This window comes from Thamnophis elegans, chromosome 2 (genome assembly GCF_009769535.1).
Source record: "Thamnophis elegans isolate rThaEle1 chromosome 2, rThaEle1.pri, whole genome shotgun sequence".
Lineage (NCBI taxonomy): Eukaryota > Metazoa > Chordata > Lepidosauria > Squamata > Colubridae > Thamnophis > Thamnophis elegans.
The window spans coordinates 99,693,290-99,721,111 of record NC_045542.1 but is presented as its reverse complement, the minus strand read 5'-3'; the positions used below and the strand labels follow the sequence as shown (position 1 = coordinate 99,721,111).

The 27,822-nt window shown below is 38.7% G+C and overlaps 1 protein-coding gene across 6 annotated transcripts in view; it reads right to left on the bottom strand.

Annotated features, from left to right (window-relative positions):
• DAG1 (dystroglycan 1) overlaps positions 1 to 27,822 on the bottom strand; it is a 74,098-nt gene that overhangs the window by 12,866 nt on the left and 33,410 nt on the right. For 5 of the 6 annotated variants that reach the window (XM_032210104.1, XM_032210105.1, XM_032210107.1 and 2 more), the window contains one exon: positions 21,813 to 22,208. In XM_032210104.1, coding sequence (XP_032065995.1) covers positions 21,813 to 22,091 — 279 coding nt within the window. In that variant the 5' untranslated portion in view covers positions 22,092 to 22,208. Of the gene's footprint in view, positions 1 to 9,631; positions 9,678 to 21,812; positions 22,209 to 27,822 lie in introns of those variants that run through there. The other variant, XM_032210110.1, reaches the window with a different exon arrangement.

Here is a 27,822-nt window from a genome sequence, read left to right as displayed (position 1 = left end):
TTTCTTTCTTGCTCAGTAAAGTAGTTAAAACTCTGCAGCAGTTTGGGAAAGGGAAAGATGAAGTGTGAATATGCATTCTGCCAACTTAAAAATACTTCAGCAATGTTACAGTATTTGAGAAGACATTCCCTATATGAAAAACTGTGTAATATTATATTTCCTAAGACACTAAGCATTTGCTGCTGAGGTAGACAGACAGACATAGATATCTAGCGCTGCTCTTTAGAAGGCCAGATCCTGAAGATGAAACTCAAATACTTTGGCTACCTAATGAGAAGGAAGGACTCACTGGAGAAGAGCCTAATACTGGGAACGATTGAGGGCAAAAGAAGAAGGGGACGACAAAGAATGAGGTGGCTGGATGGAGTCAGCAAAGCAGTAGGTGTGAGCTTAAATGGACTCCAGAGGATGGTAGAAGACAGGAAGGCCTGGAGTAATGTTGTCCATGGGGTCACGATGAGTTGGACACAAATTTGCACCTAACAACAGCAATAGCACTTTAAAGTTAAAACGTAATATTATTCCAAAAATATTTACAATAGCCGTATAATGAAGTTCAAGGATACCATTTATATACCATATAAGGCTTTCATCAAAAAGATAGTAGCTTGTTTAAGATCATACTGTAGAATGTGATGCTAGTTTCCAAAAATAGCTTTTATCCCAGAAAAAAATGCAACACTAACTCTGTCTTTAAGAATTGTAAAAAGAATGTAGAAAGTTGGGGATCAGTTTGTAGTATGCATTATAGGTCTCAACAGGATCAGGAAAAGTCAGTCATACACAACCATTCATTTAGTGACCATTCGAAGTTACAAGCATACTGAAAAAAGTTACTTATGACTGTTTTTTACACATGTGACTGTTGCAGCATCCCCATGGTCATACGATCCAAATTCAGATGCTTGGCAACTGGCTCATATTTATGACAGTTGCAATGTCCCAAAGTCATGTGATCATCTTTTGCAGGCAGTCAATGGGGAAGGCAGATTCACTTAACAACCATGTTACTACCTTAAGAACTTAACACAGTGGTTCTGTGGCAAGAAAGGTTGTAAAATGGGGCAAAATTCACTTAACCACTGTCCTGATTAGCAGCAGAAATTTTGGGCTGAAACTCAACAACTCTACTGTACTACAAATTTATTGTTCCAACTAGTGTAGAAAGGATGATGTATCACTATCTTCCCTTATGTTTTGTTTCAGCAATTTATGAATAAGGCATACAGATACTGGCTCTCTGTAAACCATGGTTCACTAATCAAAGCTCATCTTGAGAATGCACACTTCCTGATCTATGATTTTTCTTTCTGTGCCACTACTATTGTGCCACTATTATTGAAACTACAAAATGTTTAAACCTGCTCTTATTTAAGAGGCACATTGATTGGCACTACCTACAAAAATTAGAAGACACAGAGCCAAATCACTTTTACTACAATAAAAGTGACAAGGTTTCTGGGAGACAAATTCTTCTCTCTCTCTTTTTTTAACCACTACTCTACATTCCTTGCATATTACTGTACCATGGCACTGGAGGCTCTATGTGGAATGTAGGCATTGCATTCCATTAGGCCTTACTACAGAAACCTTCTTTGCTTGCTACTTACTCTGCTTTCCTCAGAGTAAAGTTTGATTGTTAAATGCTTATTTTCAACACAAAGCCCTCACTGCCATGAGAGGGTAATATGTAAGAAACATATTCTTAGCAAACCTAGATTTCAAGTACTGGAACTATACACTTGCCATAAAACAAGCTCCCCTCTGTTATGCTATGCAAATTGACTTAGATATGCACATTTCTCTAAAGATTTAAGGCAGAAATTAATAGTTACTCCTGCATCTGATACCAGTGACAGAGATCCACAAGGCATACCAAAAGTCAAGCATATCGTCTATCAAGGTGTTCTTTTCAAGATGATTTGCACAGTACAGCCTTACCCTAAGAATGTGAGCTATCAAGTACGCATCTACACAACAATCTGTGCCAATAGCAATGTGGTTTTCCAGTTCTTTCTCTGAATAGAAGATGAATTATGAACAAAGTAAAATCTCAGATGTAAAAATTTTCAACATGGTATTATATTCCTTTAACATTTTCCAAATGTTTAAATATGGTCACATTTTGCAAAGAAAGAGGCCAAAAACACTTTTGATTCAGAAGCCAAGCTGTGTTATGATACCTCATACACAATTAATAATTATTTCAGATATAAGCTCTAAATGAGAGGTGGTATTCAGCAGGTTCTGACCAGTTCTGGAAAACTGGTAGTGGAAATTTTGAATAGCTTGGAGAACCAGTAAATACCACTTTGACTGGCTCTGCCCCCATCTATTCTCTGCTTCCTGAGTTCCAACTGATAAGGAGGAAATGGGGATTTTGCAGTAACCTTCCTCTGAAGTGGGGAGGGAATGGAGATTTTACAGTATCCTTCCCCTGCCACGCCCACCAAGCCACACACACAGAACCAGTAGTAAAAAAAATTGAATCTCACCACTGCTCTAAATCCATAGGTTTTTGTTGTTAACCCATGTAATGCTAAATGACAAACATGCTTCATGATGAAAGTTAGCAAGGGAAAGAATTTGATATACCTCTTATCACTTGCCTCTTGTCCACAGAAACATCATTAGAAGAAAAAAAAATAGAAGATTCCCAGCTATACAGTATGCATATGCCAATCACATATACCAGGATCTAGAAGAAGTTTCAAGATTAAAACTTCACTTTCACTTCCACAGCGAACTGACCACCCAATGAAGGGTGTATTTGTACTTTGATATTAAGATTAGAAAATTTTTATGTAAAAGCTGATGATGACTAGGATAGCTAAAAATAAGTAGAAGGAGAAGCTAAACAAAGGGAGAATACTAAAATTAGGTAGCGTGTAAGATTCTTAAATATTACTATACATTACTGTAGAACATTTCCAAACTATATGCATACTGTTAGACTAAAACTTATTACCCGACTCCATATGTTAGATGGAAAGGATATAAGACATAGTCATCCATGTCTGGAAGATGTCAACACGGTGAAAGCTACTATACAGATTACTGTTGTTAAGAGTTCACTTTTAAACCTCATTATAAAATCCCCCAAAACCCAAACTCTAAACACTAGCAAGTTGTTTGTTCTCATGAAACAAGAAACTTCAGCATTAGAAGTTCTGAAGTATCCTAAGTCTTTAGATATTCTAAAAAACTTTTTTTAAAAATGGAAGGAAAATATTGACAGTGCTCATCCTGGAAGAGAACCAGGATAAATATTTTGGCTTACTTAATCACCAGTCATCAGGGTTGCATCTTCCTTCCCATAAAAGGTTGTTTCATCTATTAACTGCTACAACTGAAATATTCACCTTTCTGATTTTATAAGGATTCTGCTCCCATTTCTGAGCACAACTCAAAGAAGTTATTTAAAGCACTGCAATTTTTTGCATGAAAGTTGCTATCGGCATCAATCACAGATCACATTTCCTGTCAATTGCAGAAAGACATGTGGTAGCCATATCAGGAAACTTTAGGCTGTTACACCGCATTTGTAAGACTCATTTTCTTCCAAAATGTACCCAGTTCTGTCCTGGCTTTGGCATCAGGAGCAAACTTTAAAAAGCTTGAGCAAACAGAACATGCATTTTCTTTTAAAGTTGCTTTGTTTATTTAGCCTTGCTTATGTTTAATGTTTAATGAGTGCTATTGGTTGATTTAGATTTGCATTGATTATATAGAAACACCGAGTCCTACCAGCTGAAGAGCTGAGTTGAATATATTGAAAGTGTAATATCACAAACCATTACTGAGTACTTTATTTAGTGTATGCAGACTGAACATTATTGAGGCTTTGTTTCCAAGAAAAAGTGAGGATCACTCACATCTTCTCTACCACTTCCATCATTGCATCATTGGTACACAAGGAGAAGCCTCTGTGTGATTAATAGGTTTCTCTTTATAGACAAGTGCCCAATACTTGAAGAGCCTTACTATTATCAAATTTCCAACAAATTTCAAACATGCTGGTGCAAGAGACAGAAGAGATTCAGGGAGATGTCTTCCTAATAACAGTTACCACAAATATGAGAGACCACAAAGGGTTAAACAATGACAAAACTAATAAGGTATTACATAAAACCAATAATGTCACTATATAGTCACTGTAGCACCAGTTATCACCCAAGGATATTCTTTGAAATGCAAAGCGTTGAACAATCTAAGAACTACTTACAAGCAGCACTGAATTTAGCAAAACAAGTCTCTGAACTCTGCCATTTCAGGTAATATTTCTTCTCCTCAATGGAAAAAAGCATGCTTTTATTTTGAATTATTTGTGTATAATTAAAAATAATTATATTTTAAGATGTTTTACAAAAGTTGGTGATTCCATAAAGCATGTCAAGAAAAGTTATCAGAATTCAAAACATAATCATAATTAGGATAACTTAATTATAATAATTTAACTTAAAATAATTTATTTTAAATCATGTGGATTTACCGAATATATCTGGCACCTGAATTTTTAAGGAGCCTGCTGCCTTCCATTCATTTCAGGGGTGGGTTTCTCGCCCCGTTCCAACCGGATCGGTTGGAACGAGGCCGGCGGCGTCCTCGCGCACACACGTGGCGCGCGTGTGCACGCACGCGGCGTCCTCGCGCACGCACGTGGCGCGCGTGTGCACGCACGCGGCGCACGCATGCGTATTAGCGTCTGCGCGATGCTCCAGCTGCTCCTGGAGGATCGCGCAGGCGTTCTGCGCATGCGTGGAAAGCACGAAATTCAAAAAAAACGGGTAAGGAGCGGGCGCGGGTGTGCGGGCGCGCCCGGGCGCGGGGGGGGGGCTTCGCCGTTCCCGGAAGTTACTTACTTCCGGGTTCGGCGACCAACCGGATCGCAGGGACCGGTGCGAACCGGTTGAAACCCAGCCCTGATTCATTTACACATCTTTCCCACTATTTTCAGTGGAAAACACAATAATTTGTAATGTCAACCTTAAAACAGGCTTAAACTATATACATGTTTATAGCGCTCTCAAAGGTGCTCTTTTAAAAGGCAACCGTTTTTTGAGGAAGACATTTTATTTCTCAGCCAAGAACCTTCATCTTGGATGAGAAACAAAACACATTCTTCCTCAAAAAGCAATCTAGTTGCCTTTTGAAAAAGCACCTTTGAGACAACTATGACCTGGATGACTGAGAATATCCAGAGATATCTGGTTATATTGCTATTTCCTTTTGAAATATGCAACATTATTCAAGGTGCAGAAAAACAGTAAGAATGGTAAATAAATTAAAGGTATGGATAAGAAAAGAATATGCAAATAGTTGACTCCTATATACCGTATTTTTCGGAGTATAAGATGCACCAAAGTATAAGACGCACCAAGGTTTTGAAGAGGCTTTTTTTTTAAAAGTAGGTAGATAGATAAAGGGATAGAGAGGCAGAGAGAGAGAAAAATACAGTAGGTAGGTAGGGAGAGAGAGAGAATAGGTAGGTAGGTAGAGGGAGAGGCAGAGAGAGAGTGAGAGAGGCAGAAATACAGTAGGTAGGTAGGGAGAGAGAGAGAGTAGGTAGGTAGGTAGGTAGGTAGGTAGGTACGTTGAGGGAGAGAGAAATAGAATAGGTAGGTAGGGAGAGAGAGAGTAGGTAGGTAGGTAGGTAGGTATAGAAAGAGAAATATAGTAGGTAGGTAGGAAGAGAGAGAGAGAGTAGGTAGGGAGGGAGGGAGGTAGAGGGAGAGAAATACAGTAGGTAGGTAGGGAGAGAGAGAGGAGGTAGGTAGGTAGGTAAGTAGAGGGATAGAGAGAGAGAAATACAGTAGGCAAGTGAGGAGAGAAAGAGAGAGTAGGTAGGTAGGAAGATAGAGGAATAGAGAAAGAGAGAAATACAGTAGGTAGGTGGGGGGAGAGAGTAGGTAGGTAGGTAGAGGGATAGAGAGAAATACAGTAGGTAGGTGGGGGGAGAGGGTAGGTAGGTAGGTAGGTAGAGGGATAGAGAGAGAGAAATACAGTAGGTAGGTAGAGGGAGAGAGATAGAGAAATACAGTAGGTAGGTAGGGAGAGAGAGAGTAGGTAGGTAGGTAGGTAGGTAGAGGGATAGAAAGAGAGAGAAATACAGTAGGTAGGGAGGGAGAGTAAGTAGGTAGGTAGGTAGGTAGAGAGAGAGGAGGTAGGTAGGTAGAGGGATAGAGAGAGAAATACAGTAGGTAGGTGGGGAGAGAGAGTAGGTAAGTAGGTAGGTAGGTAGAGGGATAGAGAGAGAGAAATACAGTAGGTAGGTAGGGAGAGAGAGAGTAGGTAGGTAGGTAAATAGAGGGATAGAAAGAGAGAGAGAAATACACTAGGTAGGTAGGGGGAGAGAGAGAGAGGGAGAGAAATACAGTAGTTAGGGAGGGAGGGAGAAAGAGTAGGTAGGTAGGTAGGTAGGTAGATGTTCCCAGGTGTATTTATCCATGTGCTGGAAAAGGAAATAGCTGACAACCTACAGCATCTAAAACTTGTTTCTGCTGGCACAGCACTTGATCAATCTAATTCTCATCACTCTTACAAAAGAGCTTTGCACTCTGCAAACCTCCCCAAAACGGCCCATTTTTTCCAAATAAAAGGCATGAATAGCCTTGGGGGGGTGTTGCAGAGTGCTCCTGCGGGGGTGGGGGGAAAATGAGCAAAAAACAGCCCGTTTTTTGTCAAAAAAATTGCATGCATAGCCTTATGGAGGCTTACTGAGTGCTGCTGGGGCTGGAGGAGCAAAAAAGGCCCACTTTCCGCTCATTTCTGCCCTCCCCAGCCCCCAGGAGCTCTCTGAAAGGCTCCACAAGGGTATGCACAGCCATTTTTGTGAAGGGGGCGGGGCTTCAGGAGGCAAAAAAATGCTGTATTTGATGTATAAGATGCACCCAGATTTTCAGCCTCTTTTTTGAGGAAAAAAAAAGGTGCGTCATACTCTGAAAAATACGGTGATTAACTATACCTCTCCACTCTTGTTCTAAATTTCAAACCATCCTTGTTTCTATACACTGTGTATACATTGATTTTTGTTGTTTAAACTTTTCACTCCTCTCTTTTTGAAGATCTCATCAATTTCATCTATGCATTCATATCTTTCTTGGTTTTCCCTTCCTCTGGAGTATTCCGTTTCTTCATATTTGTTTTTCAATTGTATTCTCATTTTTTCTCGTCATATGATCAAGGTAAGTATCAACTCACTTCTATTGTCAGTTCCTATTCAATGAGCACCCATTCATTCTCAAACAGCTTTCTTCTATCATCTTCTTACCATACACATTTCCCTAACAACTACAAATCATTCTGATTTCTACCATGTCTATACCACTTTCAATAATATTCTGCCAAACACATTTTAGGCATACATAAAAACTAATCCTCTTGTAGTAATTGCATTCACTCTTTCTACCTTCCCTTTGCATATAGAACAATAACAGCATTTTCCAATTGTCAGATACAAGTACAATCTTCACACAACTCACAACACACATTAAACAAGACATACAAACAAACACACCTATATTTTACATCATCAAGTACATCAACTATATTTCCGTTATCATAATTTATACTGGTATGCTAACATTTATACCATTTTTGCTTCAATTCTACTCTTCAATATACATTCCATACAAATCTCCAAAACCTTCAATTCTAAGAGTTCCTCATTTCATTTTCATCTCAAAGAATTTCATCATTTTCTTTTTAATTCCTTTGTTCTGCTGGGCTCCTAATTTAGCTCTTTTCTCTAATTTTCAAAACTACTGATATCAAAATTGCTGTGTGGTTTTCTACCTTTATTCTATCTGTTTACATTCATTCCTTTAATTACATTTTTTGTAATTCTTTTTCTCTATTTATACATTATGCAAACTTTCCTTCATACTTATTTTTATAGCAATCTTTTTCTTATACACACTTTTTTTCTCATCCAGAAGCTCTCTATAATATTATCAGGGATCCTTTCTCATACTTCCTCTATCATCACACATTTTTGTGACACTCTATAGCATAATGTTTTTAACAATGTCCAAGTAGCTTCCATTTGTACTTCCTTACTTCTATTTTCCACTGTTGGGTGATTAATCTGACTTGTAAACTATACAAGATTTATACTTTCTGATCCTGCGGTCTTTCTATAGTTTCTTTAACTATATCCTATAGTTCTTCTATGTCCATTTCCCCCAAGATCTATCCTATAAAAAATTACCCTCTTATACTTCACTAATTCTCCCAGCCTTTCATCATATTCAAATTAGCTATGCTTCTAGATTTATTATAGATATCCTTTCCTTGCGTATGTATGAGCAGCCTAATGATTAAAACAGTTTTTAATGATTGATCTAATGAACTCATCAGACCACCACCATTCTCTTTCATTCTTGGATCTACAAATGGCTCAAACTCTTGTTCTCTACTTTCTTGTCTCATTCCCACCTATCAATTCATTTTATCCAGAATAATGTTCTTGTCCTGGAATTCACTTCTCTTAAGAACATTGTGTAATTTTCACAAAGCTCATTTCCAATTCTTTCATTAATACCATTCCATGAAAAGTAATATGCAATTATATTATAATCAACATAGATTCTTACATTCATATACACCCATAATAACTTAGATGTTGCCAAGTCATACTTTGACATAACCCCCCCCCCCCAACTTTCATTCATAATCTTCACTTCTCTATATGTACACTTCCACTTCACTCCACGAGATCAGACCAGATATTTATCTCTAACACCAATATGGCTTTGTTCAATTAAAACTTTCACATAATGCTTTTTTAGTCCCAAAGAGAAAATGTAGATTATAATATAGCCGTAACTATATTTGTGCTCCACGTAGCGTTCCCTGCTAACAACAGGGACAGTATTATTTCTGGCAGATTTTGGTCAATATTTCATTTATTTATTAAATGTATTTATTTTATAAATTAATATGCCACCCATCATACTGTTTCAACAACTCTGGACACCTTACAGCATAATAAAAAGATAGTATAAAAGCAATTACAAATTAAGAACAATTAAATAAGACTAAAAAAACCAAGATGACAAGTGACATGGGGATGGGATTTTCTGTCTATCCCATCAGCCATCATCAGTATACAACACCCCTAAATAGGCTCCAGGCCGGCCAGCAGAGCCAAGTTTTTAAAACTCTTCTGGAAGGCCAGGATTGTGAGTGAGCACCTCACCTCCGATGGCAGAATATTCTTAAAGGAGAGAACTAAAAGCAGAAAAGGTTCTTTGCCTAGACCCTGATGCATTTTGTTCCTGTTTTAGCTTCCAAATACTGTTCAAGGGTAGCTTCATGTAGTGTGTGTGATAGTAATCCAGTTAAGAGTTGACCAAGGTATGAGTGGCTGCATGCAGGGCCTCACAATCCCGGAAAGGACACAACTGGCACAAAACGCACAAAGGGTCTTTGAGCCACAACTGCCATCTGCTCTTCAAGCAAGACTAATGAGTCTAGGATAATTCCTAGATTGCACATGTGGCATGTCTGTGGTAGTGCAACGCCATTCGGAACTAAATAAGATTAAGGCTCAGATCCAGAGGCCCCCTGAATACACAACCACTCCATTTTACCAGGGTTCAACCTGTTGCATCCCAATCCAGACACTCACAGTTTCCAGGTATTGCAAGAGGGCAGCTGCAGCATCACTTGGATCACTAGGAATGGAGATATAAAGTTTAGTACCGTTGGCAGATTGGTGATACCTCATACCATGGTATTGGATAATCTCACCCATAGTTTAACACAGTAGATGTTAAAAAGGAGCAGAGAGAGTACTGAGCCATGTGGCACCCCAAAAAGCAATGACCATGATTGAATAAATGCAACCAAGAATCAACTTTATTCCAAGCATATCTCTGTTCCTTTATGCAAGCTAGATTTCTACTTAACTTCTAATCTTAGAAAATACAATCAACTCTGCATTTATTCTTTAAATTCCTGCAATGTATTCCAATTTATATACAGACAGATTCAGTACACAACAGTCTTTTCAAGACATGCACTACATGCAATGGTTTTAGAAGTCAAACATTTAGTGCATTAAGCACATTAAATCTATAACTGTTTACATATATGAAGACTGGAGCCCTCAGTATTTAGTAAAGCACATCTATTTACAGGTATCTGTAAACACAACTACATACAAATATGTAAGCGTTCCTGATCAAATTGTATGTTTCAATTAATCCCTAAATCTTTCTGCAAATTTAAATGCATACCATTTATGTATGCTTATACATTTAAAGTAAGAAAAAAAAATGAATATGGCAGATGCAGGAATTTGGCCACTTTTTCAGATAGCAATTTGTAACACCTATTTTAATAGAAAATAACAATTTCTAAACATTTCCTATAGTATGTTAAGAGCCCTTGTATACTTGGATTCCCCCCAATTTTTCTTAGAAATATTCTTAGGTCTCTTTGATAAAAATAAAATCAGTTTTGGCTTATGAATTATGATTACTAATTACTTAGTAATCAATTACTGCAATTACTTTTTTTTGCTCGCCAAAACATCTTGTCTGCCAATGGTTCTTGGACACCAATTAATTATGTCCACTTATTTTGGCTGTCTGACATTTTCTCCCACCAAATGGGTTAAAGTTATTGATTTATGGTTGGCAGTTACCTCTGCAAATGTATGTAACCACAGCATAATTACAAGGATACTACATCAATTAATTACTTTCATAGTGGCAGAAACCTTCTGGACAAAAGAGTTTAACATCAGGGTTGAACAAAAAAAGGAACAAGAGCACAAAACATTTCACTAATATTAAATTGTCCCAATATACATTGAATAAGATACTGGAAAACACAGGCATTTTTTTGATATTCTTAATATAATCTCTATTCTGTTCAAAGGTAACCCTTTTCATTTTTTGTTTTAAACTCTATATTGAGTTCTAAGTTATGTTTTAATAATATATAGAAAAACTGCACAGAATTAAGAACTAAGGTAGAAAGAAATTATGACCAAGGTTAATGCAAAATGTGGGACATGGTGGCTCAGTGGCTAAGATGCTGAGCTTGTCTATCAGAAAGGTTGGCAGTTCAGTGGTTCAAAACCGAGTGAGCTCCCGTTACTTGTCCCAGCTTCTGCCAACCTAGCAGTTTGAAAACATGTAAAAATGCAAGTAGAAAAATAGGGACCACCTTTGGTGGGAAGGTAACAGCATTCTGTGCACCTTCGGCATTTAGCCACATGACTACAGAGACGTCTTTGGACAGCGCTGGCTCTTCAGCTTTGAAACGGAGATGAGCACTGCTCCCTAGAGTTGGGAACGACTAGCACATATGTGTAAGGGAAACCTTTACCGATACCTTAATGCCAAAATGCATTTTTTTAATTTCTAAAATTTCTTTTAAAAATTCTACTACATTTGTCTCGTAACATTAAGGAATTCCTGAGAAACTGCTGGCAGGAATTTCACTTAGAACAGGGCAAGAATGAAAACTTAGTATTCCTAGTTGAGCCAGAAGAAAAGAGCTTGAATATATTATCCCTCTGTGCCATAATCATGGTATGTGTACTAAACCCAGCTTTATTAAAATATTAATAGTAATAGCATTCAGACTTATATACCGCTTCACAATGCTTTACAGCCTTCTCTAAGTGGTTTACAGAGTCAGCATACAGGTCCCAAACTTCTGGGTCCTCATTTTACCGACCTCAGAAGGATGGAAGTCTGAGTCAACCTTGAACCAGAAAGAAAAAAGGAAGAACTTGGGTCAACCTTAAATCAACCTTGATTATGCTTTATGAATGTAATCTTGTTTCAAACAATTCAAAATGAAGATTAACCAGTTTAGAGATCAAAAAGAACGGAAGGAAACTAAACAAAATTTCCTAATCATTTTTCTTGTACTCTAGTATTTTTAAGAATTACAAGAATCCAAGTTCTCTCCTACTTAGGCCTGTGTTAGGCAATGTCGAAATTTTCAAATTTCAATTTCCAAACATTAGGGGTAACATGCTTGGGAGTTGTAAAAATATTTTGGTTACTTTTAATATAATTTAGATGTGCTTCATAAGTAACTACATAAATATCATAACTTTTTAACATTTTGTTTGTTTCATTTATTAATAAGCTACAGTTTACACTCATGGTTGAATGTGGTGAGCACGAAGTGCAATTTGTGCTGCTTCACTAACTTTTCTTAGATTTTAATATATCAGCATGAATCTGAGACAGCAGGAATCTGGTATTTCTGAACATTTCTTACAACGTCCTGAACCTCAGGACGTCCCATTGATCCCATTGTCTATTTGGTTTTTTTTAAAGCTCTTTTAATTTTAGAATTAAAAAAAATTAAGTGAAAAACTACCATCCTGCAAAGCACCTGCCTCTATCATCATTTGGTTTAAAAGAATATCTTTAACTCTGATCGGCTTCCTTAAAATCTATGGAGTACATTTACACAAAGATTATTTTGGGAGTTGAGCAGCATATAAATGATAACAATAAGTAAATGTGTATAAATACAGATAGCCCTCAACTTATGACTAGTATTAGGCCCAAAATTTATACTGCTAAGTGAGAAACTTGTTGAGTTTTGCCACATTTTATGACTTTTCTTGACATATTTGTTAAGTCAACCACTTCAGTTGTTAAATTAGTAAGTTAAGTTAATATGGCTTCCCTACTGACTCTGCTTATCAGAAGGTTGCAAAAAGGGGTCACATAAGTCTGGGACACTGCATCCTTCATAAATGTGAGTCAGTTGTCGAATATAAAGTACATGACTATGGGGATGCCGCAATGGTCATAAGAGTTCCTTGCAGAATATGACAGCATTTACTCCCAAAAACTGAAGTAGGATTCCTGGATAGGTAAGGATTTGGATGTTGATGGGTCTTAATTAGTGACTGATATTTTCCAATGTTATAGAACAAGCTTTCTGACTGAGCCCTCTGAGCACAAAATTATGTTTACCCCCTGGTTTTCCAACAGCAAAGCAGCACAGGTAACGGAATCCAACCGTATTAGCTGTAATACCGATAGAACTCCTGAAAGCTGAAGCCATTTTGGTTTGGTAAAATCAAGGATGAGAAGTGTAAAACTCCTGTAAGTCATAATAGCAATAGCACTTAGACTTATATACCGCTACACAGTGGTTTACAGGTCTCTCTAAGTGGTTCACAGAGTCAGCATATTGCCCACAACAATCTGGGTCCTCATTTTATTGACCTCGGAAGGATGAAAGGCTGATCAACCTTCAGGCGATGAGACTCAAACTGCCAAACTGTCTGAAATGCTGCATTCTAACCACTGCGCAATCACGGGCATAATAATTATGTCCTATGAAGCATTACACCTATTTGGCTGGGTGAGATCAAAAGTCCATATAGTCTTCAACAGCTAAATACACCACTCACAATAAAGTGAAAGATGCATGGTCATTCAGCATAATTTAACAGTATGGAATTACTATTAACTAGTACATAATATGGAATGTTTAATATTAATTGAGAAAGATATTTTCCACCACCAACATTATATTATTATTATATTTAATAAACCTACATTAATAACAATTACTGCCACCACTATATTTATTAACAACGAATTACATTATTTGTATTTGAGGGAGAAAATTCCTGATCATATCCAGACCTAAAGCCAATGGACTTTAATGGGACCAAATTTAAAAGGCCAGAAATTTGAGAGTTAATCTAATCATAATAGAAAATAACACATATATGCAGAGATGCTAAAAAGGTTATATAGATGTTGAAAATGTTAAGCAGATAAATGTCAGGTATGACTTCTAGGAATAGAAACATCTATTTAGCCACTAGAGGGAGTTCAGATATTCACAACTTAATTGGTATTTATGTAACATATATTATTAAGTGTATTATAATTATATTTAAATAGACTGAACCAGCTTGCCTGAATGTTGACACAATATAGTATTACACAAATTCCATGAATTATCTTTATGGTAGTTGATTGTTTTGTTTCAAATAAACACATTCAATGTATTCAGTATAATGAAGCTGGAATTTTCTGAGATGGACATTTCTACCATACATATTAAATTTTTGGTCAAATTTAGGTAACAAAGAAATATATAGAAATTATTTATACTGAGAAAACATTCATTGTTCCTGTCCATAACAACATCTCTGTGAGACAGCATTGTTCAGCTGACAAAGATATAAACGGATGTTCCAGCTAATTCCATTCTATCACTCCTACTATAACGCCTTCATTTCCAGATGTGCCCGTGTTTATTATAAAGCAACTATTCAAAGATTTCCCCTCTTCTATTGCAGAGCATGCCAGTAATTTCACTCGGTACTCACAGCAAAACACTGACTATTGAATGAAATGCTTCTTTCATAAGGAAATGCTGCAAATCTAAAAACAATTCAATTGTCTATTCCTTGTGAGTGATATAAGCACTTGAACTGTGACTCTATTGCCTGTTTCCATTTTATTGTCAAAAACTCAGGGCAAGATATCATATTTTAAAAGAGAACACTTCAATATCCATGACCTTTCTACAGCAAAAAGACAAAAGGAAAAAACAATCTCTTAAGACAACATTTGCACCAGATACTTATTGATGCTTTAGGCTTTGTACTTGCTACTATTTCCTATAGTCAGCAGATACTCTAATGTCTGAACAGGGAGCAGATTCACTGACCTTTATCCAGACCATACATAAATGCATACTATTTCTTAATGACTACCAAAGCTATTTGAGTAGAATGTAAAATGTTGAGACAAGGAATTATTTAGCCTGGGAAATCAGTTTATAATTAGACAGAGTCCTACATTCATTTCAAGCTAAAAGTAAAAAGGCTCAAATCCCTTACAATAAAAAACACATTAGAGATCACAAGTCAGACGCTTATTCAGAGTTCCTTAATATGGCAGATATCATCAGATGTCCCAGAAATCCAGATTCAGATGTGCAGAATACCAATCCCATTATTTAGCAGACAATCTCCTGAACTATAACCACTTTATTAGCACAAATATTTAAGAGAAATGCTTCTTGTATCACTTATTCCTTACTCTTGAGTTCATGCTCAGTTAAAAGTCTCTACAGTATGTCAATTTTCATCACAAAAGGTCAGAAGAAAAAGCATTAATAGTAATTATTGGGCACACGCCAATGCTCCAGAAGAATCCTCCTCTTAGCATAGATATTGTATTATGTTTTATTTGGGACAGGCAGAACTAATTACAACCTTGTCTGGCTTATTTTAAGTAAAGTCCTCAGATTTTATTTACAATTATGAAATCTTTTTAAAAGTAAACCTGTTGAAACATGTTCCCAGTGAATTATTACTGTTATCAGTCTCTGTGGGGAAAAGTTTCTGTTGGAGCTCACTAAGCAGCAATGTTCAGATTTATTGTGAAATGGTTCATTAGTCCCAAAACCACCATTTTATATAGTCATTTGGTGAATGAGCTTATTCAATGGATAGAATCTGGTTTCACTTTGGACAAATCAGAATGATATCTGTGCACTTATAGGTATGGTAAACATCTTCAGACTGCGGGAAGGCTGAAACAGACAGACTAAGAAGCAAAAAATAAATAAAGGAAATAAAATATCTACACTATTATAGCACATAGAATTACACAATTAATCGATATCCAGCACATATCCAGATTCATCTAGCCTACTATCCTCTCTTATAGGAACACAGTAATCACACCAAGGGTTCAGAGGGGGTATTCAGAAGGTTCTGACCAGTTCTGGAGAACAAGCAGCAGAAATTTTGAGTAGTTCGGAGAACAGGTAAATACCACCTGCTCCCATCTATTCTTTACCTCCCGAGTCCCAGCTCATCAGGAGGAAATGGGGATTTTGCATTATCCTTCCCCTGGAGTGGGGTGGGAATGGAGATTTTACAGTATCCTTCCCCTGCCACTCCCACCAAGTCATGCCCACAGAACCAGTAGTAAAAAAAAATGAATCCCGCCACTGCAAGGGTTGTTTAATTCTTTAGTACAATACACACAAAAAACTTGAAAAGCCTCTTTCACATTTTTTAAAATACTGTTCTAGTATACAGTCACTACTACCAACCTTAATGGCTTTTTTATTTATAAGACACTAATTCCACCATTTGATGCTTCAAGATTTAACCTGGAAGTTTATAATGGTACTTTTGTTACATTTTGTTTTACAGAATCACTGAGATATGATAAAAAGACTAGGAAGAAAGTTTATTTGTTAGATTGTTTTCCTGTTCAGCACTTTTGGATGAAAAGTAATGTAGCCCTTTACTTGCAAGGAAAAAGGAACCATTTTACAATGGTCTTATGAGCCTGGGGCCAAAACAATGCAGAATTGAAAGTACTATTTATCCAGCTACTGGCAGTAAAAAGATCAGAGGGGCAATTTTGCTAAAGCAGATAGATAAGGGGCATTTTTCTTCTTTCTTTTCACTGATGTAATGCAAATTAATAAGGGCATACCCTGACCATAGTATTTGACTCTGAAATAGATCGCTTTTTGAACTCAAGCTCAAGAGATACACCTCAGGGTTTGCTCAGAGAGAAGGCTTGTATATCTCCATTTGACTAAAATAAGAATTTGTTTTTATAGAGTGAGATATGTAGTCTATGGGAAATAAGCATTTCTCAATGTCAGAGAAACAGATGTAGGAGATGGAGTTCTTCATATTCTGTAAGAAGGGCATGTGTAACATTGTTTCTTGAGAATGCAACTGCATGATATTTTATATGCAGGAATTATTGGTCTTCAAATCCTATAAAATTTCAGACAGAAAAAAGTGCACAATTGAAAAATTGGATATATAGTATTAATAAAACTGCAGATATTGTAAAGGTAACTTTTGATAAGAAATGTACACTGTTACCATATCACTGGTGTGGGTGATTGTTGATTTTAGGCAGATTTAAGTTCCATTTGCTGGGATGATAATTATTGTCTAAGAAAGTGTTTTGATTTTTTAATGGATTCCAGTAAGTATTTTCAATTGGATAAAACTCCCAAACATTCCAACGATTTTCTATGGTCTCTTAAACAAAAACACCCTGATGAATTGTAATGGATATTTCTATTTTTATATTGTTTGGTATATACAAGTAAAAGAATCCTTTAAAAAAAATCTTCACTGTTATTACTAGTTGACTCCAATTCTCTTGTCACTTCATTTCCATCTCACTGTACCCTGCAACTTTATGGATAAATAAAACAATTTTACAGAAAAATGGAACACAGCACCTCATGGTTCTGAGATAAACAGAATAGCAATAGCACTTAGACTTATACACCGCTTTACAATGCTTTACAGCCCTCTCTAAGTGGTTTACAGAGTCATCATATTGCCCCTGATAATTTGGGTCATTTTACAAACCTCTGGAAGGCTGAGTCAACCTTGAGCCTGGTGAGATTTGAACTGCCAAATTGCAGGCAGCCGGCAGTCAGCAGAAGTAACCTGCAGTACTGTAATCACTGCACCACCATTGCTCATCTCAGAAAATAGATGTGCCAGTCAAAGTTGATTCCATTTGAACTTTCTCCAATTCAATTATAGAAGAATAACACATATGTAGCATCTGTATTTTCGAAGTGATCCAAGTGTCAAATAATTCACAAAGGTTTGCAAGTTTTTCAAGGGGATGTTACCTCATAATTAAATAACAAATTATCTACAAAGTATGGGATTTTATAATACAGGCTAACCAACAAACTAATGTGCAATAATTATTGAGCTACTAATTTTTATTTTCTTGCTTGCAAAGGGGAATTAATAAATCCAAGAATTTTTAAAAAGTTAAGATATCACAAGATTAAAAAACATTAAGCATATTCAGGAGTTCAAAGCAGCTGATAAAAGCTAATCCAACAAAGGTTCATATGGATGCCAAAAATTAGACTAATCAGTTAACTAAAGAAAATGGAAAGGTTAGTCCTTCCTTGGAACTTAGAAGTAAAGTCTACTTCAAAAGACTATTTTGTTCCTTTTAGCATTAAAAAGGAATTCAATTTTATGCAATATTTGATGCGTAATAAATGTATTCTTTCACCTTGCCTCTATTATGCTATACAGTTGTGCAAAGCTTTGAACAAGAACTTTATTTTGTTTGAAACTTTGGCATAATGAAGCTAAGCTACAGAACTCATGCTACAGAAGATGACTGAGCTTTTTCCTGCCAAGGCTGGGCAGATGCTTTTCAGGGAACACCAAGGGATTAGGCTGGGAAGAGTTGTCGCTCCTCACACTAGCTACTTCAAGGAGAATCATTTTATTTTTGAATTAAATGTTGTATGCTTCCCAGAATAATTTCTTGTGAAATGGGCGGCCATACAAATATGCTAAATGAATATCTAAAATCACAAATCACAAGGTCACATTATTTCACTTGAAGTGAATCAGGATTGTCTGAATCATTTCATCAAAGCAGATGTCACTTCATAAGTATCTATTATGCAGTTCATGGATCCTAAATGTTTGATCTCAGGGGCCTTCCTGTTTTAAAATTCCATGCCTGCTGCATAAGGCAAGCTGAATAAAATGTAAGACATCAAATTTGAATAAGAGATTTTATTCCTTTTGAAAAGTGGGTTACCTAGAAATCAAGATGATATATGAAGTTTCTTATCTTTTCTTATAAGGTGCTCTCATACTGAAATTCAGTCATTTCTACAATGAAGCCTCTGAAGTTATTCAAAATTAATACCTCTACCGGCTTGCCTGTAATTCATTCCATTCAAAAACTACTGAGATCCTTAGAGCATAAATGTAAACAGCTTAAAAGGGAAAGAGGAAAACCATTTCTTTACATCTTGGAAATCACTTAACAAGTTGCAAGCATATTCTTGCCTGCTAATGGCAAGATTCAGTAATACATGCAACTAAAAGCTTTAAGCTGTAAAATAATGCCCACTGGTTTTTCTATGAACAGCATGGACACTGCTGGCCAAATAAAATGGTTCAACTATTTTTATTAGTTTATTAAAATGTAAAGTACAGAAAAACAAAGAAAAATGAAAATAATGGGAATATAATGGAGGGAGAGAAAAGTGTAGGGAAAAGAGGAAAAAGAAAAAAACACTGACTTCTGACTCCTTTTGTGCAGTAGAATAAGGTAAAATCCAAACTTTTTACTTTTATATGAAAATATATTAATTGTGTTCTTTTCTTTAATCAAAGTCAATTTAGCCATCTCTGCTAACTCCATCAACTTTTGCAGCCATTTGTCCTTTGTGGAGATCGAAGTGTGCTTCCATTTTTGTGCATAATATATTCTTGCTGCCACCAACATAACACCAAAATATATATAACACCAAAACTGCTGGCCAAATAAAAGTACAATGAAACAACTTATACACACAAATTGAAAATGAAGTTCCAGTAGCTGCATTTCAGATTGTATTTCGAGATACAAAATAATGCAAATTGAGTGAGAGAAATCTCTTGCTAACAGTTTTCATTGAGGCATAATAAGACAGTTGACTAGGATGGTAAGAAGCATTTATTCAATACAATAAAATAACCATCACTTCTGAATTTTCTCAGTGTAGTAATTGTGTAGCCAGATGTGTTTTATATTTTTAGTAAACTTTCAAGTTGACAAATTCATGTTTTGTGTATAAGCCTCACAATCCTAACGTAAGAAGTCACTCTAAAAAGGACTTTTTTATTGCCAGAATAATAAGTAGCTCTTTGTTGGGGGGGAGGGGGGAGACACAATGAAAGAGAAGAAAGGGCAAGAAAGAGATGAAATGTCAGAGTGGGAACTACTTTAGTTATTTATAGTCTGGGAAGCCATTTGTATCTCATAAATGATTCCAAGTTTATCTTTCTATAAAGGTGACCTTTCAGTTATGGGTGCAAATTAACTTTTTGTCTGACAGTCCAGAAAGAAATAAAAGAAACAAAGGTAGGTCAGTTGTGCCAGCATTTTTCCCACTAAAAGAAAAGTCAATCATCATCATCACAACTACTTCTTTCACTGGAGAATTATACAATAAAGTTGTGCCTGACAAGCTGCCTCACTTTTGTCATGCACAAATATGTAACATTAGATTATTTTCCTCAATAACTTAATGAATGTATAATGGTTTTGATTCATTTGTTTAATTGTGTTCTCTTTATCTAGTTGCAGGACTAGACCCTAATGAGAATAGATCACATTTTAGATCATGTTTATGTAGAAATATTTAAAATTCGAAAGGGCTTGCAAACTTTTAAGTAGTACTGTATATGAGACTGCTGAGTGTGGGTCATCTGTAGGTAAGTGATACGGAATCATCAGTATGCTGATGATATCCAATTGCACATCTCTTCCTTGGACTGACCATGTGATGATGTCAAGAACCTTTCCCAGTGTCTGGAAGTTGTGATGGGGGAGAAAAAGCTTTGGCTCAACTCTGGTAAGATGGAGTTTTAAAGCCCCTAGTTCAGAGGATTTTACCTCTTTAACTCTACATGCGAGTACACTTTCCTAGTCAGAAATTGGTGTGAAATTTCCTCTCAATCCCTGCTCAATGTGCAAGTTAATCTTGTACACCATCTGTGCCCATGCCTGAATCAGGAGGCCTTGCTCTAGTGACTCATGTCTTGCCCTTCCCCTGATTAGACTATTGTAATGTGCTTGGCATGGGACTGTACTTGGAAGCTGTAGATGGTCCAGAATATAGCAGTGCAGGCAGTTTTTGGTATTTCTCATTACGTCCATGTAACACTACTGTTTCATGAGCTGCACTGGCTCCTAGTAGGCTTCTAGGTACAGTTCAATAGGTGCTGCTTATTACCTGTAAAGCGTTTTGGCATGGGGCCAACTACATGCAAGACTATCTTTCTCTTATTGCTTCTGCCCATCTCACCAGATCTAGTAGAGAGCATGCACCAGATCTCTTCTCTTAAACAATGTCAACATGTTGGATCCCAGAGTTATGTCTTCTCGGTAGCAGGACCTGCCATGAGGCATAGCTTGTCTCTGAAACAGGAGTAATCTTTAGGAAGAGGAAGATAAAGGGAGGGAGAGGGTGGCACATTCTGACTTGCAAGATTCTGTTATAGCACTAATAGCACTTAGACTTATATACGGCTTCACAGCCCTCTCTAAACGGTTTAGAGTCAGCCTATTGCGCCCAACAAACTGGGTCCTCATTTTACTGACCTCGGAAGGGTGGAAGGCTGAGTCAACCTTGAGCCTGGTGAGATTCGAACTGCCAAATTGCAGACAGCCAGCAGTCAGCAGAAGTTGCCTGCAGTACTGCATTCTAACCACTGCGCCACCACAACTCACCACGGTTATTATACCCTTATATAAACAGTAGTATTAGCATGCATGACTTTGGTTGCCTAAGTAAATCTACCTTGAAGGGTTGACTTCAATCTTGTACATCTCACTGCACTTTCCCTCTTCCTTCTTTTATTTTGAGGGAACTAAAAAGGGTCTGAGTTCCTTCTTCAGGCTATACTTCTGGCCTAGACTTAGATATCTTTTATCTGACCACTGTCTTGGTTGTGGCTGTTCCTTCTGCTCCTCAAAGTTATTCCTTCTGCCTATTACAAAGATACCCAGACATAGACGGTGGTTAAGATGACACCAACCCTATTAGCCTTTCATAAAGCATTGAAGACCTGGGTGTTTTCCTAGATATTTGGATCATAGATGAAGTGAGCTTTGCTTCTGTTAATAGTTATTAATTTCTTATTGGGAGAGAAGGGCGAGGCATATATTTTGGTCAGTTTGCATGTTTTTATCCAGAGTCACTTGTGTGAGATTGGAGGCTACATAAGGGTTATAAATCAAATCAAATCAATCAATTTAAATTCTCACCTGGATAATCTCTCCATTGGAAGCTATAAGTTCTGTAGGGATGGTGACTCTGAAGGTGCGACCTACTACAGCAGAGCTGTCTGGAATCCCCACCACTGCTGGTGCACTCTCACGAAGGTCCGAAAGCACCAAATGCATGGAGGCTTCTAACTGATGTTCCCAGTCCCGTACGACTTCTGAGGTTTCACTGGGCCAATGGCACTTAGCTGAAGTAATCAATGTCAGAACCAGCAAAGTCCTCCCCAATACTGGGGGTAGTTGTACAAATCCAGGATTCATTTTAATGATATGCACCTCTTATACTAGCCACAAAATAAGGCTCAGAACCAACAATCTGTATAAAGTTGCTTAATCAAAAGGTCTTCACACCAGGTTCATTGTTGTCAGTCTTGATGCCTGAAAGAAGAACATACACAACAGTGATCAGAAAGTGAAGAAAATTTATTAAATTTTAATGAACATTAAATGTTCTTTGATTCATTTTATTAGCTAATTAGTACACAAAATCTTTCAAGAATTGAAGCTAAGCAGCCGGCCTTAGGTCCTTGCTTTACAAACTTTACAGGTATGCCTCAGCATAGATGGATGCCACCCAACGTAGGACCGAACAGATTTTTCCCACCTGTACTTTCTTATTCAACTAGTATCCTGCTCTTAGAGGAGCTATAAGAGATTTTTATTTACATTTTTAATCAGGCTCATGCCACCTTAGTTTTAGCAATTTCAGTATTAGAAGTTCCCAAGATATTTACTGTTTCCTCCCTCCATGAATAATTTTAATGAGTCACAATAATCTAAATAAAATAAAATATGAATTGAGGAGTTATCATGGAATCAGATGACCTTTCAAGAAAACAAAAGCGCACTTGTGCAAGAATTTTACATTTTAGTTATCAGACTAAAAGATCATTTGTAGTGAATGACAGAATTATTCCCATTATTTTGAGCTTTTTCCACATTACATTTTCATAACTTGGGCAGCCTTTTTATATGACCTTTTTTCCTTTGGGGACAAAGTTCTATGTAAGACACTCTGTAATCCTTAACCCACTATGTCATATTGCAAAAATGCATATGTTTATTTTGACAAAATATGTATTCAGCAACATTCCTCTGAAAATTTACAGACTTCCTATTTCAATTATGACCAAAGTCTGCCCACATCCACACATAATGAACTTTTCCACACAAGGAGTAATAGTAGCAGTCCTTCTGAAACACAGCCCTCAAATTCTCACTCTGCACTACCAGTCATAAACTCCAAAAACAACATAAATCACTATTAAGTAACCTCTGGCAGGGAAGTGTTCTAAAACTGGCTATCCTCCCACTTTCCTTTTGGTACTGCAATAACTCCAAATAAGTATGGGTTTTAAAAATATATGGCATAAATAAAAGTTACCCTGTTTCCTCAATAATAAGAGCTCCCCGGATAATAAGCCCAAATGGCTTTTGAGCGCATGCGCTAATATAAGCCCTCCCCCAAAATATTGTAACACAACCGCAGCCATGAGGTGACCTCCTGCACCTCAAAAATAGTAAGACCTCCCCAAAAATAAGGTCAAGTGCTTATTTCAGGGGTCAAAAGAAAATAAGACCCTGTCTTATTTTCGGGGAAACACGGTAGTAGATAGCTACATTTCATTATATACAAAAATGTAGAGGTTAACAGCGATAATACATAGCTATGCAGTATTTGGTACACTATTTATGGCTATTTTTAATCTATTTTTAAAAAACTCATTTAAAATATAATGTTCAGAACAATTCACATATATAAATTATAAATTAGACTAATATTTGCATTGATGAGTCATTAAAAACCCAAATTTTCAACACCAATAAACAATTTATTTCTTGAACTTTTTGGCTCATATTCAGTTTTCAATTAATCTTTATTCCAAAATCTTTTTCATGACCATTATCATTATTGAATAAAATAAAATAAAACCCCAGTCTTCCACTAGGAATTCATGGCAGAGTACAATGTGCTCAGTCCTCCAATTTCTCCCCATAAGAACCCAAAGTTCAAAGTCACTTAATTTTTCACTGCTGACTACCGTGTTTCCCCGAAAATAATATTTTCTTTTGACCCCCCAAATAAGCGCTTGGCCTTATTTTCGGCAAGGTCTTATTATTTTTGAGGTGCAGGAGACGGCAAGGATGGTCACCTCATGGCTGCTGCTGTGTTGCAATATTTTTCAGGAAGGGTTTATTTTTGGGGGAGGGCTTATTTTAGCACATGAACTCAAAGCCCAATTGGGCTTATTATCCAGGAAGGTCTTATTTTCGGGGAAACAGGGTAAATTTGGTTCACCTCAATTTTAATTAACAATTCTAATCCTTTTACCACAGGTTCTATATATTCTTAATAATTTACTGCTGAGGAAATTAAAGTTACCTGAATGGTCATTCTCTAGGCACTGTGGGAGTGTCCAAGCATGGGTTAACTTCAGCTTGTTGCCCAATGACTGAGTTTAAATCTTTAGTGTAGCCACCCCTCCAGCTCCCTTTGGAAGTCAGTTTGAAAAACGATGTTGTGGAGTCCAGAAAGATGTCGTAAGAAGGTGAACTATGTCGTCAGGAGAGGTGACTCAGCTCCGCCAGATTACCCCAGGGTGGGTTTGGACACTCCCGCTGTGTTTAGAGAATGACCATTCAGGTAAGCCAACGGTCATTCTCCTAGATGCTACTTGGAGTGTCCAGACATGGGACATAACCAAGCTATATAGTCCCAGGATGGGAAGCAGAGGAATCTCATTGGTCTGGAGCTGCCAGGACCCGCTGGAGCCGCCAGGACTCACTGCAGAACTCTCCTCCCAAAGGAGGCCTCCACAGCTGCAAAGGAATCCAATTTGTAATTACGAATAAACGGGGACGGTGAGGTCCAAGTAGCTGCCCTGCATATTTCGATGGGTGCCTGCGTTGCCCATGCAGCTGAGGTCGCGGCACTTCTTGTGGAATGGGCAGTGATACGAGGAGGAACCGGCCGGGCCTAATGTTCGTAGGCCAGCTTTATGCAGGCGCGCAGCCAACGTCCAATAGTTTAAGAGGAAACCTTCCTGCCCATTGAAGCGGGCTGGAAGAAAACAAAGAAGGATTCGGACTTGCAGAAGGAAGCTGTTCTTTTCTGTATATGCGTATTGCCCGCCTTACATCCAACTTGTGCTAAACTCACTCCCTGGGATGCCTGGGATGCGGGCAAAAATCCGGGAGAATCACCTCCTGCAAGCTGTGAAACAAGATGTTACCTTTTGGTAGGAAGGAAGGGTCAAGACGAAGAATGACCCTATCCGGATGCACAACGCAAAGGTCCTCCCTGACCGATAGGGATTCAAAGATTCTACGAGCTGAAGTGATTGCAATTAGAAAGGCAGTCTTAAATGACAAGTGGCATAAGATGATGGAATGAAATGGTTTGAATGGAGCAGAGGTCAATATCTGCAGAACAACTGCCAGGTCGGGTACCGGTGGACCGTCGGAGGACCTAAGTTAGTAGCTCCCTTCAGGAAGCTGCAAACCCTGGGGTGTCTGCTGAGTGGTGCAGAGTCGTCTCTGGACAAAATGGTGGCCAAAGCAGCCGTCTGCCTCTGAAGGGTGTTAGGGGCAAGACCTTTGTCCAATCTGTACTGAAGGAAGTCAAGAATTTGTGGAATAGTTGCTGCAGTGGCGACAAATTGACGCGATAGGCACCAGGATGAAAAGGCAGACCAGGTCATGTCATAGATTCGTACTGTGGAGGGACATCTGGATGCCTGGATGGTATGGATGACCTTGTCCGAGAAATTGTCTTGCCTCGGGAGATTCCCCTCAAGTGCCTGACGGCCAACTGGAGCCATTGAGGGTCCGGGTGCTGAATGGCCCCCTGGCTGAGGGAGATCTGCTCCTGAGGAATGCACCAGCATTTGGTCACTGACAGTTCAACAAGGTCGGCGAACCAGGATTGTCTCGGGCAATGGAGTGCGACCAGCAGCACCTCAGCACCTTCCAGTAGGATCTTCTTGATCACCTGGGGAATGAGGTTGAGAAGCGGGAAGGAGTAAAGGAGATCTGGAGGCCAGCGGCATCAAAGGGCATCTGCCCCTTCTGCCCCAAGGCTCTGGAATCGCAAAAAGAACCGGGGGGGGGGAGCTGCGTGTTCGATGGACTGGCGAACAGATCTATTACCGGAAGGCCGAATCTCTTGGACAGTTGATGAAAAAGAGACAGATGAAGTCGCCATTCTGAGTTGCTGATCATCTATCTGCTCAGCCAGTCTGCAGTTATGTTCTCCTCCCACGAGATGTGATCTGCCTTCAGTGACCTGAAGTGGCGTTCAGCCCAGTGCCCGAGAGCTTCTGCCTCCAACATCAGGGCCTTCAATCGAGTGCCGCCCTGATGGTTTATGTACGCGTTGGTGGCAATGTTGTCCGTCAGTATTAGTACGTGTGCACCCTCAACATGCTGGCAGAAGTGGCAAAGTACCAGCCTGGCTGCTCTGAGTTCCAGCCAATTTATATTGTGGGCGAGCTCTGCCCTGTGCCACGTGAGTCTGAAAATGGGTGCCCCAGCCATACAGGCTATCATCCGTCGTTATGACCAGGCGCTCTGGATCTTTGAAGAGGGAGCCCCTCTGGAGAGCTGGTGACTGCCACCACCTGAGCGATGTGATGACTCTTGGAGGGACGTTCACAATCCTCTTGGAATTGCTGGCCTTGCGACATTGAATCGGAAGCAAAAACCACTGGAGCTCCTGTGTGGGCATTCGAGCCCAGGGAACTACCGCAATGCATGAGACCAGCTTCCCCAGAAGCTGGGACAGAGTCACGATTGAGGCTAACCTTGACGTTCTGATGCGTCATGCAAGGGAGGTTATGCTGTCCACTCGTTGCTGCGTGAGGAAGACATTGTAAATGTTGGAGTCGATCACTGTGCCCAGATGTTGAATTCTGAAGGTTGGAGTCAGGTGACTTTTACTCCCGGTTGATGGAAAAGCCATACCGTTCAAGGGTGTGAATTATGAGATTGAGGTCCCGATGTGCTTGTGGGACGGATGACAACAGTAGGAGTATATGTTGTGAGTGTCCTTGGGGCTGATGAGAGGCCGAAGGGAAGAGCTCTGTACTGGTAATGATGGTCTGCAAACTGGAACCTCAAGAACTGGTGATGCGCTGGGTGAATGTGGACGTGCAGGTACGCCTCCTTCAAGTTGATCGATATCATGTGATCGCCCTGCCTGATGCAACTCAAGATAGTCTGGAGCGATTGCATCTTGAAGCGCCTGTATGCTAGGTGGATGTTGAGCTTCTTGAGATCCAGTATTGCTCTCAACTCCCCCCCCATGCTTTGGGGACCAGGAAGAGGATCAAGTAAAACCCCCTGCCTTCCTAACCCGGGGGTACCTGCTCGATGGCTGCTATCTCCAGCATATGTCTGATCTCTGCCTGCATCGGGTCACGTTTGAGCGGCGATTTGGGAATGGGACAGCAGATGAAGGTCTGCAGGGGCATTAAAAGGAACTCTAGGGTCAGACCATACCAAACCGTGTTCTGAACCTAAGCATCCGTCATTGTCTCCTCCCATTGGTCAGCATACAACTGTAGACGACCCCTAATGGAAGGGGACTGGTGATTGTCACTTAGTCCGCTGAAAGGAGCAGTTGGAATACCCTCGGAAGGCCCTGGGGTTCACCTGCTGCCTATTCTTGTCCATGAACAAGGACCTCTCGAGGGAGCGGTCCTGCAACTGGGTGTAAGGCCTAGTGTATCCCACAGAGTTAGAAGGGGCATCTGCATTATGAAAGGGCTATCTACGAAAAAACGGCTGCCCTTTCCAGTCCGGCTTTTTGGTAACAGCCAGCAAGACCTTGCGCTTATCCTTGAACTCAATTAAAACAGAGTCTAAGGCCTCCCCAAAAAGCTTGCCTCCCTTGAATGGGGCAGAAGCAAGCTTCCACTTTGGCTTCATGTCTGCCTGCCAGTGCCGAAGCCACAGCAGGCAATGCGAGGTCACATTGGAGGCAAGGGCCCTA